The following is an 18,260-nucleotide window of genomic DNA, read 5'->3' as shown; positions in this document are numbered from 1 at the left end:
TGCACATGTAAAGTTAATTCAATTTCCCACTGATCATAATAGTGTTAGAAGTGGATCGACATAAATCCTTCTAGTTACCTTTTATCTGATGTTACAGGGCATCAAAGACCCTGGCAGTAGATAATGTCTGGAATGGGTTCAGTTGATTATTTATCTACAGATAAGAACTGGTGCCATTTGTTGAACTACAAGGGTCAGTTCTACATTGATCTGAGTCAGTGACTAGGAAAAAAAACATTTGGAAAAGATTGATGATTCTGTCTCCAGCTGGGCCCTAAGTCTTTGAAGTGTGACTTGTGAATATCCCATTAAGATAACAAGTGGGGACTTGTGCCGTAGTAACATTGCAAGGTAAAATGCCAAAACTGTCTTAAACAATAATTAAGTTAAGAACTATACGGAAAGGAAACATACATGTTATGACTCTTGAACCACGAGTCGGGCCAGCGTATAGCACCAATACTTAATAAGATTCACAATAAGTCTACAAAAAAATTACACTTGCATAAATGACTTTGTGTAGAGAGACTTGCAGTAAACCTTGAATAACAGGAAGATTAAACAAGCTTGGCTTTGATCTGAAGTTCTTTACGACATATAGTATTTAGCCTGACTTCCAGTTGCACCACCTAGTAGACCAGCTGACTTGACCGATGATTTAGCACTTGCTTAGACCATAACTCACCAAAGAATTGACAACAGTAGGCCTGTTTAGCCCTGACCAGTGTATGACCTGGAGCCTTAGCCTCGCTCCAGGTTACTACTAGTAATGTGAAACATTGTTAGCCACTGCTGACACGGCTGGCTCAGTTTGTCTTAGCAAGGGATCCATCCTTGGCACTGACCTAATTAGGGTTCTAATTGGGCCTCTCATCTCCTGGGAGAGGAAGAAGATCCCCTGCTCATTCACTGAGTCAAAACAAAGCCATGAGGTTCAGGGTTAAGCCTGGTGACAGATGCTAACGTAAGTAAATCTCGTTCTGACAAAGCCATTAGACACCATAGTAAAGTAGAGGGCTGTGTCCTGATCGTCATGATCGCAACAGTTTTGTTTAGTAAAAAACCCACCTGTTACTCTGAATTTTGACGTTTTTTAGTATGAACGTCCCTCTTTTTGTTATTAAATAAGAGATAACACTTTATTGTGACCTAGGCTGACAAATTTGGGGGCTGACAGCTGGCTGAACGAACCAGTGAAAACCAGAGAAACGTTTTCAATGTTTTTGCCGTGTGTTGTTCACAGTTTCACTTGTTCTTGCTGCCCTCACTAGGCCTATTTCTGATTAAGAAGCCAGATAAGTGCACAGGTAAGTAACCCTGACTCTCTCAGTGATCAAAAGCACCAGGTGCTCATTGAATTACCATTCATGCTTCTCCTGCATTGTCCGCAAGTCAACTCACCTCATAGGAGACCGTCTCTTCTGTCAGAGACTGAAACCTGATCAAGGTAAGGGTCTACTCTACCTGCTGCACAGTTACAAAATACCCTCAGAGACCACAACCAACTTATCCTACTCTGCTATCGGACAAACTCTGACAGTTTCCATGGGAACCCCCCTGCCCCTCCCCCATCTCTCTCAAACCCTCCACAGGTTAAGGCAAGGCACAGACACGCGCTGAGGTTGTGTGCTGGGGTACAACAAACCTCCCCCACTGCAGCCAGCTTTCCTCACAAAGGACAACATCTGCTCTCTGCCGGCCCTTCTTCCATCCAGCAGGAGCAGCAAACAGGTGTTCGGGCTCTCAGATAACCCGCAGAGCACAAGAGGAACAGGCGACTGCCAGGCAACTAAACTCCCCCCTCATCCCCCCGCCCCTCGCTGATTAGATAAGACCTTCCACAACAGTGGGATTAATACCTGTAGTCCCCCCTTACCCCCCTTGTAGCCCCCTCGACCCTCTTCCCCACTCCCTGACTCCAATCATCTCATTACAGGCTCTGAATGAGCTTCTGGATCCCCTTTCTGCCACAGTAATACCACCCGGTCTGGAAACCTAGCCTTTATGAACGATTAGTGTGATTGATGCCTCTTTGGGCTGGATGGGTTTTGAGAGTAGAGTCTGGGAGCTGCTTTCATCCTATGGCTGTACACCTTTCTGTTGTCTGGGATGATGGGGGGAGGGAGGAGGGGGGATATTTATCTCCATAAAACCACCTCCACCCCCGACTAGCATATAGACAAACTGATGTTGTAGTTAACTTGTTTGATTAAGCCAATGTTTACTGAACAGCCAAGAACTAAACCTCTCTGCTTGTCAACAAGGGTCAGACACTGCAAGCTCTTCAACAGATTGGTGGAGCCAGTGACACCCTATTATGGAGTTTGTATAAGAGGCTGAATTAAAGCCAGACTCCACTTCTGGAAGTGGTGACCTGACCATCCGAAAGAATCATGTCCCTTAAAGGTAAAACCGTGTGACAACGTTTATTTTAGTATATGCGTGAATTAAACTTTAACAGGACTCCAAAAAGAAAACCTTGGAGAATCTCCTTTAAAACTGTTCAATAATTCTACCCTTGTCTGAACTCAAATCCCAGCTAACAAGGGAATGCAAACCGTAATTTGAATTCAATCCTTCGCATGAGAAAGTGTCCTGCCAGTGCTAGTAGAGAATAAGGCTCAGCTAATGTTGCATCCGGCAGGTCAAAGGTAGTTTCTGACATAAGATAAGAATAAGAGATAAGGATGTGCATTAACCCTAATCTGCAGGGCCTGAGTGTTAGCAGATCTCCTGGACAATGACTCGCTCAAGACAAACATTATAATCCCTCATACGCTTACAGTGTTCACAAGCTAGGCTTTGGCTATGTCTCTGTCTCACCATCACTCGCTCACCTCTCAATGATGCGTCTCAAGCATCTGTGCTACGTTTCTGTGGAAATGTGATGAGATTTCTATATATCTATATGATATATAGAAACGAGTTTCTTCAATTTGAGATTAGAGACTAATTCCTATTTTAAGATTTGTTAGGAACTAAAAAAGTTATACAAAAAAAAAATTCAAACCAGTCAGGCTCAACAACTTTCCCCCCCCCAAAAAAACACCAAAAGGTGTTTATTTCATGGATGAAAAAAGGAAAGTGTAAAAGTCCCCTGCTACCAAAAGCACACTACAAAACACAGAGGTGTTGGTGACGACCCTGGAGAGTGTTAAAGATGTAGAACCAGCTGGGTCCAGGATTACACCTCTTCATAAGGTAACACCAAACCCTCAGTCAGTAAAAGGAGAAGTGTGAAAAGCTGGCTTGACAAAGAGCAATGGACTCCAAGGGACACTGGACAAAGATCCTGAACCATCCGAGTAAAGTCAGTATTTTTAAATCACAAATCACACCTAACGTGATTCTGACAACCAAAATGGGGACGAGAACATTCTCTGTTTTGAGGTTTTGCTGTGTTCGTTATTTACTCTGACAACTGTTTGAGAAGAGGCACGTGATGACTGTTTCCACCGTATTTAAAGTCCGTATTTATCAGGGGGTCAGATGGCTGAGTGGTTAGGGCTATTAATCAGATGGTTGCCGGTTTGATTCCCGGCCTAGACGAATGACGTTGTGTCCTTGGGCAAGGCACTTCACCCTACTTGCCTCGGGGGGGGGGGGGGGGGGGGGGGGGGAGAAATGTCCCTGTACTTACTGTAAGTCGCTCTGGCTAAGAGCGTCTGCTAAATGACTAAATGTAAAATGTAAGAAGAGTCTTACCTGTCCGTAGTCTGTGGCAAACCCCACCACCCCTCCGGCGCAGGTCGACACAGTGCTGGGAAGGTACAGCTCATCCTCCCGGAGCCAAACACGGGAACCCTGAAAGCAGACACACCTTTACTCAACATGCCGTGAGGGAAAAAAAGGTACATTTGATGATGGAACTCGTTGACACCACCATGTTATCTATGATTGGAGCTGCCAAATTGAATATTTGGTGAAGTAGAACTCAATGGTTAGACCATTACATAACACATACTAATGGCGAAAACAAACTGTGAAACAGATTGTTAAAAGACTGTGAAAGACTGTCGCGTACACCCAGTCTTTTCTGCTCTCTTCATCACATGAGCAGCAGCTAGTGTAAGATTATACTTATTTATGTACAGTAAAGTCTGAAAAGGTTATTGCTTATTGACAGTTTGTTTCCCCTGAACTCTTGAACCACTCACATGCCAACGCTCATTGTCCTAAAACTCCATTTCTATGACAACCGTTGATGAAGAATAGCTTTTGACACGCAGCTGCATTAACCTCCATGCAGTTGCCATGGTGTCGCCATGGTGTTGACCCCTCCACTGCCAATAGGGTCACAGCTGTCCATTGAAACGTATAGCGGCGTCGGGTTACAAGGATTTGCTACCTGTGGACATGCTATAGCTTAGCAAACTCAAGGGGCTGGTAAACCTTGATGTTTATTGAGGTTCTTTAGTGTCCGTAGACAATTGGAACGGAACTTCTCTTCAGAAAAACCCTTCATCCTACCACTTGACCTGAACGTTTTAGTGTTGTTAAGTTGCTGTAACTTTCCCATTGGCTGCAGCTGGACGTTTGCTCAGGCTAAGCAAAGTTGGGTTACGTTAGGACTGGGCGATATGGCCAAAAATGTTTGTCGAATTATTATTTTTTACTAGGCTATTGATTAATGTCGATCATTTTCACAGTATATATATTTCATAATAATAACGCTCAATTTAGTTTTAAGAACATTCTCTTCAGGCCAGAACTATGCATGCTACTAGCAAGAAGAACTAATCTATCTATGCCACAGTTCTTATGCCAGAGTTGTCCACTGCCCTCGGTCCAACCTACTGGAGGTGCACTTATCTCACATAGCTGCTATCAGCCAGGAAGTCAGAATCACAATATCTTTCAGTGCGTGGCTTTTTCATCTAGATTTTTTGGCTCAGGTCCTCATTCTTGACCAGCTAATCTCAACAGCCCTTGAAGAGAGCAGTTTCTGGAGGGCAATTGTGAACTACCCCCCCCCCCCCCCCCCCCTCTCATTTTTTTTTTTAACTCTATGAAAAGCTGCAAATCCATATAACCAAGAAGGCCTCTTGTGAGGCCGCTTAAATGCAAAGCCATATGTGCGTGCGTTCATTAGCGTGACAGGCTAATGCTAATGGAGAAAACATACTGACTGAAGGCTGGGCTGGCTAAGGTAAGGAGAGGGGGGGGGAGAGGGGGGGCTCCTCTGAACCGAGCGCATATTGGATATTTGAACTATTTGCCCTACATTATGAGCAACTCAGCCTCGATTTTTCTGAAACAGGCACCTAAGTAACGGGAGTCCTTAAGAGAGAGAGAGTTTACACTGAGGGAGGTGCGTGCACACACTCACACACACCGCAAGGTAAGGCTCACTTTTTACACACACACACACACACCTAAAGAGCAGTTCTGCCTTGTCAGCAGTACATCAATGGAGAACTGTGTGTTGTTCTAAACCCAGGGCAGTCTCCCCCTGAAGAGAGAAAACACACACGTTCAAAAGAACGTGGGATCACCTAGGGAGAGATCAATCTGACTCGCAGAGGAAACTCATAAAGGAACTCATCTTTTGACCTGAGAATGCTGAGCATTTCCTTTACTCATTTCATTCGGGGAAACTGCTTTCCAGTGAATGTCACTTCTGTTTAAATGGCCCCGCAAAATATATATATATTTGTAAAAATTCAGTAATATTATGCTGACAGCTTCATTCAATTACCAGATGTTATCTTTAAGGTATATTTGTGTAAATAATAAACTGTGGCAAAATAGATTGGAAATGCCATGTTTTATTCAATAAGGACTGAGTTGAAAATATTATAAAGGAGCTGGGGCTTTTGTGACATCACAAAAGAGTGAAACTCAAAGTCAGAATGTCAAGAAGAAAAAAAAAAGTATTGTGATGTCATGGTCACACAAAACCATGATGTTCATAAATGTTTTATCACAAAGGGACATGTTCTATTGTGATGAAACAAAAGATTTGAGAGTGCTGCTGGGCAGTCAAGACCATATGGGCATTCCTGATGTGCAAAGCCTAGTCAGAATAATTTGACGCCTGTCTTAGGGTGGGGATGGGGGGTGGGGTGGGGTTGGTGTTTGCCCCTCTCCCCCCCTTACTGGGAGCCGGGGGCCCCAGAACACTCTTTGAAAGTCAGTCATGTCCAAACGACAACATTTGCAGGCTACCATTAAAGCACATTAGCTCTTGTCCTCCCTCTCCTTTCTTTGTGATGGGCGTGTGCCGACTGCCCCCCCCCCCCCCCCCCCTGCACTCTGGGGAGAGAGAGAGAGCCATCCCATGGTGGCACACAACCTCATTGTCTCTCCCTCCTTAATCCCTCCTCACCCCTTCATCTCACGGCCCACCGAGCCACCAGCCCGTTTCTCAAACTTTGGCTCCATGCCACAGCTTGGAATCGCCTCCTTTCCTCAACCTCCTCCACCCCCACCCACGGCACCCCATGGGGGCCAACAGGACGATCCCTACGTGAAGCGGTAGTTTTACAGGGAAGGAGACCAGGAAAAGAAGCCATTAAATATGATCAGTACACAGCTGAGTTGTGTTCTCAGAGGGAGGTGGAACAGAGGGAGGGAGAGGGGGAGAGGGAGGGAGAGAGAGATGGAGGCAGAGGGAGGGAGGGGATCGAGAAAGAAAGAGAGGGGAAAGGGAGGGAACAAGAAAGAGAGAGGGAGAGAGAGATGGAGGCAGAGGGAGGGAGGGATCGAGAAAGAAAGAGAGGGGAAAGGGAGGGAACAAGAAACAGAGAGAGAGGGATCGAGAGGGAGAGAAGAGACTAACTAAGAGCCTTGTCCTGCAGAATCCAGGACCAGCTGTTGCACCAGTGGAGGCTTATATTCCAGATCCTATATCAGCGCCTCTCAGTGTCTCACAAAGGTCTGGGTAAACCACCCTCGCAGAAGGAAACTCTTTCCTACATTTTTCCTATCCAACCGCATCCCCACAGCATGCTAAACAGACAGCTAATTTGCAGAAGTAAAAGGTTATCCTATCTGGGAAAAGAACGATTTGGAGCATAACTTCCAATTGAAGTTGTCTTTAAGCCAAGTCTTAGATCCTATAGGTGTACGGTGACGCCATACAGCCACACACAGGCAGCTTCCGGCCTGTTGCGTGACACCCACGTACTGTACACAGCTTTGGCCCTGTTGTCTGTCCAGCCACGTGCGAGTGCTTCCCTGGAGTAGCATTTCAATCGTGACCTGTTCCCAGCCTGACTTCTCTCCCAGTCAGAAACCACAACATCAACACAACCGCCCCCCCCTCCCCCGCTCTGAGAACACATGTCAGCCGGCCAAAACCAAGCCACTGACCCTTCCCCTGGAATTGCAGGCTCAATCCCCAGCACCACCCACATACAGAAACACATAACTGTCTGGCTGATGCTTCTTCAGGGGATGGCTGGTGGTGGGACGCGAGGGGCAGGCGAGGCGGGGGGCTGTGATTCCATCTCCTTGTCTGGATCTGAGCAGCTGTCCTGGGTAGAGTATGCCACTTCCTCCCCAGCAACAACCAGTGTATTGTGTGACACAGTGTCCGTCCCCTCCAGTCTAAATGAATAGCAGTTAATGGGAAAGTCTGTGCCCTGGCTAACACAGTGAGAAGAAACAACTGGTGCTATTGGTCTGTGTTGGTGCGCTAAGCAGAATAGCTGGTCGACACAGCTGGTAGTGTGTGAGCGTGCGTGTGTGTGTGAGAATGTCTGAAACAGTAGTCATCCAGTTGGCTGGGTTTGATTCTTTACTATGTGTCTTAAGTGATGTGACATGTGTGTGTGTGTGGGCACTGTCTTCAAATAAACATTTAATATACTGAGTGCTGTGCTAGTGCTGAGCAAGACTCTGTTACAAGCACCGCAATGTCAAGGCAGCTCAGAGAACCGTTTTTACCGTAGCCGACTTGATACTCTAAAGACGTTTTTCTGTTATTTTTTTAATGTTAATCTTCATCAAGACAAATTGTTCACCACTTAAAAACTCAGAAGGTCAGTTGTCATTCGTCTCTTTTTCACTTGAATGAACGTCTCAATAAAACATTGGCAAGTCAGCTTCTGCTCCGAATAGATTGTGTTTAGTATTCTCCGCATGATACGAGTCCAACTGGCGATTCAATCCTATTTCAACTGATACATACACCCCCTCTCCCATCTCTCTATGTGTACAAATGTGGTCAAAGGTTCGCCTCACGGCCAGAAAACACGTTCCTCGTGGTCAGCCGTGTGGAACAGATCATCTTCTGCTTGTTTGTACAAGATACACATCCTAATCATGTCCTCTCACTCAAAGCATGCTGTCAGAAGACCTACTCCCCTCTAAACCACAGTCTAGCAGCAAACTGGTATTTTAAACGGAAGAAATCTACTTTTTGCATGTTGTCAAGGGACGAAAAAAAAAAGACGAAAGCATTTGTCTGGAAGCATTTCCTGTAGATGGAGGCGAAGACAGACGATTGTCTGACTACAATGACAGGCCCTTCTGTCTGAGCAGTAACGTCAGACAGATACTCCCAGTTATGAGTTAAACCCCGTCCCTAACAAGGACGATAGCGAGAACTGTAACTATAACGATAACTATATTTACGTCCACACCAAACTCAGCGATTACTTCTCCGCAATATCGTCTGCTTTTTGAAATGCGCGGGCGCTTTAAATTCGGATGGATCCTGAAATTATTTTTCCTGCTACCTATCATTGTGTAATTTATCTAAACATTCTTTCTGTCTTCATCATCATGTTTTATTTTCCCCTGAAATGCATTAAAGGTAATGGAGTGCCCTTTTATTGGTCCTAAAGATAAGACCAGCTCCACAGATTCAGCGGATTAATAATTAACATTTAAAGGGAAGAGGTTTTGTTTACACCACGTTTAAAAGTAAACAGTTCAACATAAGGTTTCGTTGGATATGACTGCCGCTTGACTTTGTATTTGAATGTGATAACAATAGCGAGTGATAACGCATAAACAACTTATAAACGCATAAACAAAAAGTATTAGCGTAGTAAAAAAAAAAAAACTTTGAAGCCCAGTCTTGTTACTTACAATACCCAAATTATAGATATTTCCAATGACTCCAGTTTGTAACTTTTTTCCTAACGTTTTTCCTCTAAATCTACTAATTTGTCTGGAAGCTCTTTCCGTAGAAGGAGGCGAGGACAGTGCAAGGTTCAGACCACCGTAAATCAGCCCTGAAGGGTAAAAATTACAAGAGCTCACAAACTCTGAGGAAAAGATTTACACCCTTCCCTGTTCCCCAAAACCTCAAGCTGTTTCAGGGTCAATTTCATGCCTACTTTTCGAGTAACAAAGGAATTTGTGCCTTTGGGGTACAGTTTGTTTACAGAAATGGTCTTCTGGCAGTCTGATGGGAACACTGGACGGACGAAACAGCCTGGAGCGAAAACAGGCTGCTATAACCCGCCTAAACGATGTCTGCATACTGGGGCAAATTGACCTTGAACCTTTTGCCAGCCACGTGACACATATCAATCCACTGGCACAGTCTGGGTTGAGCACCAATAAGCTGGAGATGACACACAAAGGTTGTTTGGACTTTGAATGATTGGACACACTAGGGCAGGGATTGAAGCTTATGGGAACTTATCTCTCTGTATGTTGACTGTGGGATGTGTGGGAAAACGTGCCCGCACACACACACACACACAGATGTACACAACCATACAAGAACTACCACAGCTGTGACCCCCCCCATCCCCCCACACACTCTCACAGTCACTCTTATTATGTGGTGAGTCGAGATGGAGGTACACCAAGAACCAGTGGAACATAAAAATAGCTAATGACTAGTTTTAAAAGACTTTAATCCACCTACCCCTGCCACTGGAACCCGTTGCTGCGATATACTAACCAGATGCACTGGAAACAGACAGACAAACTCATAACACAGTCAGCATCATGATGTCCACATGAAGAAATCTAGTTGGCATATTCTTTCACAAATTTGGTATTTCAGAATGGGGTCTTTTCACTTCCGCCTTCTCTAAAACCCAATCCCATCCTAAAACTTTTCTGTTCCGAAGCCGAAAAAAACAAGACAAGCTTCAAAAAGACTGAATTCTTCTACTTGACAAGCAACGTCAAGAGTATTTATTGTAAGTCCAGACTGTCCTAACCCTAACCCCACCTTAACCCCACCCTCCTGAAGGAAAAAAACTCCACCTATGTCCTACGTACACCCACACCTGCCTACCTCCCCACATTCACACACACACCTCGCCTTGGCTCCAGGGCCTGATGGCTCCAGGGTCTGGGACGATACACAGCTTACCAAAGTCATCCTTTAACCAAGCTCATGCATTCTCACAAGTAAAACCCTCACTAATAATAATAAATATTAACCATCTGCCATGGCAACTGATGCATCATGCCCGCTTGCTCTTGTGGAGTTTCCAGTCCCTAATGCCCCCTAATAAGATGTTAGATACCACCTAACCACCCAGGGCCAAACAAGTAAGGGCTTTGGGTTATTTTTACATCTGTGAGAACGTGTTTCTGCTCAGTCTTGAGTTTAGAGTTTGTGCGCTCCCCCCCCCCCCTTATCGCTGTTTGAAATATGAACGGAGAGCGAGGGAGAGCGAGGGAGAGCAAGGGAGAAGGGGGGGAGCGGGGGAGAGCGAGAGAGAGCAAGGGAGAGCGAGGGAGAACGAGGTAGAACGAGGGATAGCAAGGTAGAGCGAGGGAGAGCGAGGGAGAACGAGGGAGAACGGTGACGCGAGCCAAGTATCGCAGAGGAAAAACGAGAATGCTACGTCAGCATTTACTAGTCAACCATTAAGACCTTTGATGCTGAGGGATATGTTATGTTTTTGAACATCTGTGAGTCTAGTCTTGGTCTAAAGAGTGTCCAATCACAGCAGAGGTGTAACCTACAACAGGAAAAGGAACAAAAAACCTACTTGTTCTGGTTTGAAGCAAAAGGAGAGCTACAAATACAACAAATGTGGAAAAACCATAAATCATTAAATGTTTACCCTCGTTAATTACTCAAAAAGTGTGATTTGACCAAAGAGAAATCTTATTTTGATGCCTTGATGTGGTCACAGACCACAGGCGAAGCCAAACAAGAGGCGATCACATCCTAATTATGTTCCTCAGGCTTGTTGTTGAAGCACAAAACTCCAGTATTTCAGAAGTTTGAACATAACCCTGTTTTAACTCAAACCATGTGTGTGTTTGTGTGTCAGCATTTTAGAACTTCTGTTACTTGTTACTATACCTCTCAGCCAACAAAAAAAAATTAATCCATGCGGCAATTGTCACATTTGGGCTCTCATACTACAGAAAATATCATATTTGTATTTCTGCCTGTGAAAAGGCTTTTATGCCATTCCTTGACCAGCCTGGCATTGTTGGGACAAGTCAGGCAGTGCATTGTGGGACTCAGGAAGTTGGTGGTTAAAGGTTTTGTGGGGGGTGAATGTGTTTCTGACAGTACAGGCAAGGTTGTAGAGAGTGCTGGTGGTGTAGGAGTATAGTGGAGGAAAGGATGAGGGTGATTCAATATTAGATTTGGATGTAGGCATACACACACACACACACACACACAAACATGCATACCCTGAAGAGCCATACAATGTTTATGCAATGCAGGAATAACAAATCTATATAGTTGAGGTCCGGTCAGAGCGAAGGTGTCTTTTTTCGAGGTGAGAGAGGGAGAGACTTGAGAAAGTAGATGAGGTGAAGCAAAGGTTATAGCAGATTCAAATCAAAACAGACAGCAGATCACTGTACCATGAAGAACCTGCCCTGACAACCTCCTGTTCAGTTCTCAGGGAACCCAAGGCTTCAGGAGGATTAGGAACCAGTTTCTGGCAATACAGGAATTGATGTTACCTGATTTACGCAAAGCCTTACAGCCCCTGACCACTCCCAATAAACTCCCCCCAAAAAATATATAAAAATATATATTTGTTTGTTTGTTTTGTTTTTACATAACTAGACGTCAATCCCTTTCTAATTGTCGTGTGCATCACTGGCGAAACACTTTTAGAACAAAGCACAAAGCTTTTGATCCTTGATCTTCTGCTGTGTTTTGTTTGTTTGTCTTTTTAGACAAAAGCAGCTTCTGAAGTTATATGTTCTAAAATCTATATTCGGTGTCTGGCACATGCAGAGTTCTGCAATTATAACTTTAGACCATGGAACACGTGGGAGAGTACCTTAGGACTGTTCCCCTAAGGTTCACAGGGTTCTTGGCATTGACAAACATATTCGGTACCTTATTTAAAAACTGATGACTTCAATACGAGCTACATTTGTCTGCTCAGAAGTCTTGTGGTCGGAGTATATTTAGACGCGGGACTTAACTTTGAAACGTTTAGCAGGAACCCTGTTTATTTTGGAGCTGGACGTCCCTCAAACGACAGGGCTGTAGAGAACTAGAAGGTGAGGACCTGCAGTTTGAGCAGGGCCGACCCTGTTTAAGCCGTGGAACAACTTGATCACGAATTGGATCTATTGTCCGGCTCTTGTCCTGAGATTTGTATTGTGTTGATGTTGTCGTTGATGTCGTCCTTTGTATTCCGTTCTTATGTGAACCCTGGCCGCAAAACAAGTTTCCCCAAGTGAAACAATCAAGATAATCTGGATCCCTGAACTGTTGGAGTGCGAAGGCACAAGCGAACATTTAGACTCGGTTTAAAATGACAGTTTTGTTGCAAACCTTCCTTGAGTACCAGATGTTTTGGAACTATGTACTAACTTCATCCACAGATGAAACGCATGCTGAGTTAGAATTATTAACACAGTCAAGGTTTGGGAGGGCAAAGGTCACGTAATTCACCGCGCTCCGGTTTCAGAGGGGGGCGGGGAGGAGGGATGAAGGGGTGGTGTGGTATCTAGCTGGAAGCTACTCTGCTCACCCGACAACACAGGAAGCAGATGCCGATGAGCTAACTCTGTTGTTCTGATCAGGAGATCATTCCAAACAGCTCACGCCCTTTTGGACACAGCCGTCCCTAAAGGTGTTGGAGTTATGCGTGTGTCCCTTTGGCTTGATACAGACCCAGGACCAAAGACCAACCACCTCTTGCCGGCAGTGCTGTGTGGCAGGGCTACTTGCAGTGGGATTGGTGTGGAGGTGGTGGAGATGGAGGGTGTGTGGAGGTGGTGGAGATGGAGGGTGTGTGGAGGTGGTGGAGATGGAGGGTGTGTGGAGGTGGTGGAGATGGAGGGTGTGTGGAGGTGGTGGAGATGGAGGGTGTGTGGAGGTGCTGGAGATGGAGGGTGTGTGGAGGTGGTGGAGATGGAGGGTGTGTGGAGGTGGTGGAGATGGAGGGTGTGTGGAGGTGGTGGAGATGGAGGGTGTGTGGAGGTGGTGGAGATGGAGGGTGTGTGGAGGTGCTGGAGATGGAGTTGTGTGCAGCTGCAGGGTGTTTCCTTGTGATTTTTCCTTGTGAGCTCTAACATCTGATAGTTGGATGGGGAAAGTGCAAATGGGGAACACAAACATTTGCTCCTTTATGAGGGCGACTGTGGGAGAAAAGGCACATGCTCATCCGCTTCTACTCTGAAAGCTGAAACGGGTGTTTGTGACTGTTGTTAAAGGCTTTCTTTGTGAGATCATGGATGTTTGCACTAAACAAGGGGGTTGTACATTGCAACTGTACGTACAATTTTATTATTGATATATAAAACAAGTGCTCAGTATTTTTTACTGGAAAACAACCTGGCTTCCAAAGCTTATATCACATATTTTTCTCATAAAACACAGTTTTCACAGTTCCAGTGAATGGTTCCCAATGTGATTTATGAACGTAAAAACATTAGCGTTAACATCAGCTCCTTTGTACAAACACCCGTCGGAATGACTGTTCTCCCTCATTATGACCCTTCTAGAATGTTTACTTTCTCAAGTTCTGGAATCACACCGTCCAACGTGTCATGCTCGGCTGCTGACGCCATGGCAACGGCTCACCCTTGTGTCAACGTGCACCTCGTAGACACTTTCGATTATCGGTCCTCTGTGAAACCAGTTGTGGAATGCCACGGGTACTGTGGATTTTAGCCAGTCAGGGAGAAATGACGTGTGTACTTGGACAGACTAAGTTTCGAGGACGTTGAAACGTGTTCGAGTGCTTCTATTTTGCCACCCCCCCCCACCTTCCAGGCATCATTGGTTCCTTGTAGTTATTTGATTGGCCCCTTTTTAATTACTTCCAACTATCAGATTATAAATACTGAATCAGCAATCCCTTTCTTTAGACTCATTTTGGGTCCAAACGTGCTTGAACAGCTCTCCCAGTCAGTAAGCTTGGTTTTGAAAGTGTTGTGACTGACTCACTGCCCAGAGGGGGCCACAGTATCGCTTCGCAAAACACCAAAGTACTTTGGCTCCTAACAATTACCGACACGTTTTCGTTCCGCTCAAATTGTGGTTTCTAACGTTTATTGACAGTTAGATATCATGTTCCCTCTAGTGAACAAACACAGTCCTTCTTATGATTGTATCCTACGCAGGAGACAAATAACGAATGTGTCACTGGACACATTTCCTAACACCAGATCATCAACTGAACGTTGAAAGACTGGAATTCCCTAAGTTTGGAGCTTTGAGGATGAGTCTCTATGATTCACAATCTCAATCCCTAATGTTCCAATAGAACTCGGTATGGAATGAATGGCTGACACTGTTTAACATGCTGATGACTTTCACAATGCCTTGGATAGTGATTTTATGAGTCACTCATGTTCTCTACACCCATGAAGACGGGGAAAAAAGAGACCTTGAAGCACCCAGGTCTTCATCACCATCAGAATGGTCTCACGTGTGATGGTCTGCACAGGGCACACGTAAAGAGTTTGGCCTCCCCTTCAGACAGTTGTACTGGGATTTATCGAGGTTGTGTTTAGTCTTTCTTTGGAAAATGCATGAGAAGGCTTTTTCTTTCAATGTGTCGTGGTCCTACTTTAGGTTCAAACCAGCGTGTTGAACGTGAATGTTTTCCTCTTGTTTGCTCAAGAGTCCGAAATGGACGAAACAGCGCCCCCCTCTCTCCCCCCTCCTTTTGAAAGGAAGTTGTTAGTGCTCCATTTGAAAGCACAATGCAAAAATCTCACAAGCAACACTCACCGTTAAAAACCCCACTCAGGGGTCCAGACTAACAATGGAGCGAGTCCTTACAACAACATGGAATGTGCATGTAGCTCCTCCCCTTGACTGTTCGGAGACTACAAAATTGTCCTTTTAGAATTTGGGTAACGGAGAAAACAGATGTTTAGGCTTCTTCTAGCTTCCAACCTTGGTCTTTCAGAAGGATCATTACCCCTGGCAATTTGAAGGAGAAACATTCATTTGCCACACACATGCATGGGAGTGGCTACACACACACACACGTGTCCACCGCTAAAACTCTTTCTCTTCATTTCCCCCATCCTGTTCTGCTTCCCCCGAGGGAAGCCAGGAGCAGTAATCCGCCACATCGACCGGGAGCCAAGTCCAAGAGCTCACCTCACGCCTGGCCAACGACATGAGCAGGAGAGCGATTTGTTCTGCATGCTTTTTTGGGGGGGTTCTTTGCTGAGGAAACTCTCGTGAGGATGGAGAGAACTTGCAAACTCCACACATACTGGTGGGACGGCCTACCTGATCACATGATCACTGGGCTGATCGCATGATCACTGGGCTGATTACATGATCACTGGGCTGATCACATGATCACTAGGCTGATCACATGATCACTGGGCTGATGACATGATCACTGGGCCTTCTTGCTGTGTGGAGACAGAGCAAGGCGGGGTGCCACTGGCCTGTTTACAACAGGGCCGGTTACATCCTCCTGCAGACCCACTGTGTGAGCACAGGGTTTTGACTCGAGGCTACATTTCTGGCTGTTGCCGTAGCAAAACATCACCCTGAACGAGGTATTCATGACTCAGCTTTTCGAAGCTGTGTCAGATCAACACATGACTATGGCAGGAAAACCCCCTCCAAAATGAACTGGAACTATTTGATTTGATGATTTATGTGTTTCATTACCTTATCAGATACTCCTAACTGCCAGTTCTACATCGACATTTGATCTGGAGAAGAGGCTTCAAGACCATTGGGAGGAGATGGAGAAGTTTCTGGCTTCACAATTCCTGACTACCACATGAAACAAAAGGGAACAAACAAGTTCTCCGCCATGGTTACCACCCCCAACTAAAACATAACCATGCTTGTCCTGTACGAGAGAGAAGGATCAACTTGTTTGGAGAGAGATTTGAAAAATAATCCTATCAAATATGGCTTTGAAGTGAGGATAAAACCCTTGCGTGCATTTCTGTTTACTGATGTCACAAGACATGGCCTCCCTGCTCTTCAGAAGAGAATTTCATGGAGAAGCGGCCATCTTGGTTTTTCTCTCTCGTCCCAATTAGTTATTTGGAACCAGGAAGCCGTTGTCAGTTGGTTTTGGGGTTTTGGGAACAAAACAACAGTGAACGCCACAAACCCAAGCTGCAGTCTCAGATGTGCTAGCTGGGCAAGTTTCTTGTTTTCTCTACAGAGACACGAATGCAACGTATTTTTGTTGCTTTCTTTTGGTCAGGGTTTTTTCTTTTTTCTTGGCAGCCACTTTGTGTAGCCTCCATAGAAACCAGAGTAGGATTGTGTGTCCATCCAGGGTGTGCACTTTCAACGGGTGACTAGACCTGACGCGTGTGTGTGTGTGTGTGTGTTTACATGTGTTTGGACAGTGGGTGTGTTCACAGACAGTGACTGGTGAATGACTGTCTGGGTCATTGTTAGGTGTGTGCGTGTCGTCTGTGTGCGTGTGAGCAGGATCTTGAATAAAGTGTATAGGTGTACGTGCCAAAGGTCAAAACCACTCTTGCATGACTGCAGTAACAGAGAGAGCCTGTCTCCTCTTATTGTGCGCTCACCTCTACAGCCTCCTTATAGTTTACAGACAATTGATTGTGACCTTTATTAACAGTACAGTATGCCTCTGAACTGACCCTAGTCTTTAAGATTCGGATCAATAATCCATCAGACCAGTCACATATTAACCAATACCTAATGCTTCCACTGCTGAATCAGATGTCTGCTTTGACACAGTGGAGGTCTCTTGTGAGCTATCCATCAACATCCACAATGATACATGGTTAATGAATATGGTTGTATGGGTTAATAAGTGGTGAGGCAGTGTCTAATGGTTCCTTTAAGTCTCATAGTAGTTTTTTTTTTAAACATGCTTCTACAGTAAACTATTTACCTCTGCTGCCCCTGTTTGTAAAGCTACTTAGACCAGGTCTGTTATTTTCCAGATACATTTACATTTAGCAGATGCTCTTATCCAGAGCGACTTACAGTAAGTACAGGGACATTCCCCCCGAGGCAAATAGGGTGAAGTGCCTTGCCCAAAGAGACAATATAATTTGGCACGGCCAGATATTGAACCGGCAACCTTCTGATTAATAGCCTGGTTCCCTAACCGCTCAGCCAAATGACTCCCTTGATACAGAGAGAATTGCAACGGCAACTAGAGTCTTGTTCTACATACAGAAGAGGATGACGGTTCCTTGTAACGTTCTGTTGAGCAGAACAGAACAGTTGTGTGGAATATTAAAACCCTGGAGTGAAAAAGAATGCTGAACCCTATCCCAGTTTAAAACTAGCAGCCAGAGTTTTCATCTGGGGTTTGTGAGACTTCACGAAGACTCTACAAAGTCTGGTCTTGGTCTCTAATGGCCGTCCTGTGAACTACAGTAGCTCGTCGTCCTGTGAACTACTGGACGGCACAAAGTATTGTCTGGACGCACCAGTAAAGACCATTGTAGCCTGTGAAGGAGATGACAAAACTCCCCTCACTGAGTAACACAGTGGCCCCTCACTCAAAGGCTACCTGACCTACTTTTTCCCCGCGAGTGAGGGTATGTGTGTCTATTAGTGTGTGTGTGTGTGTGTGTCTATTGGTATGAATGTGGATATGTCTGTGTGTGCATATTTGTGTGTACAATTGAGTATTTGTAAGTGTGTGCGCATATACAGTACCAGTCAAAAGTTTGGACACATTTTCCCATTCAATTGTGTCCAAACTTTTAAATGGTACAGTATGTGTGTGTGTCTGTGTGCATGTATGGTGTGTTTGTCTGTGAGCATGTATGGGTGTGAGCATGTACGAGTGTGTGTGTGTGTGTGTGTGTGTGTGGTGTGTTTGTCTGTGAGCATGTATGGGTGTGAGCATGTACGAGTGTGTGTGTGTGTGCATGTATGGTGTGTTTGTCTGTGAGCATGTATGGGTGTGAGCATGTACGAG

The 18,260-nt window shown here is 45.1% G+C and overlaps 1 protein-coding gene across 1 annotated transcript in view; it reads right to left on the bottom strand.

The window, feature by feature from the left end:
* myo10 (myosin X) overlaps positions 1 to 18,260 on the bottom strand; it is a 79,171-nt gene that overhangs the window by 53,249 nt on the left and 7,662 nt on the right. Inside the window, exon 2 of the mRNA XM_084707122.1 lies at positions 3,706 to 3,804. Coding sequence (XP_084563248.1) covers positions 3,706 to 3,804 — 99 coding nt within the window. The remainder of the gene's footprint in view (positions 1 to 3,705; positions 3,805 to 18,260) is intronic.

This window comes from Hypomesus nipponensis, chromosome 10 (assembly GCF_054491055.1).
Source record: "Hypomesus nipponensis isolate SF chromosome 10, ASM5449105v1, whole genome shotgun sequence".
In the NCBI taxonomy this organism is placed as follows: Eukaryota; Metazoa; Chordata; class Actinopteri; order Osmeriformes; family Osmeridae; genus Hypomesus; species Hypomesus nipponensis.
This window is presented reverse-complemented; position numbering and strand designations above follow the sequence as displayed.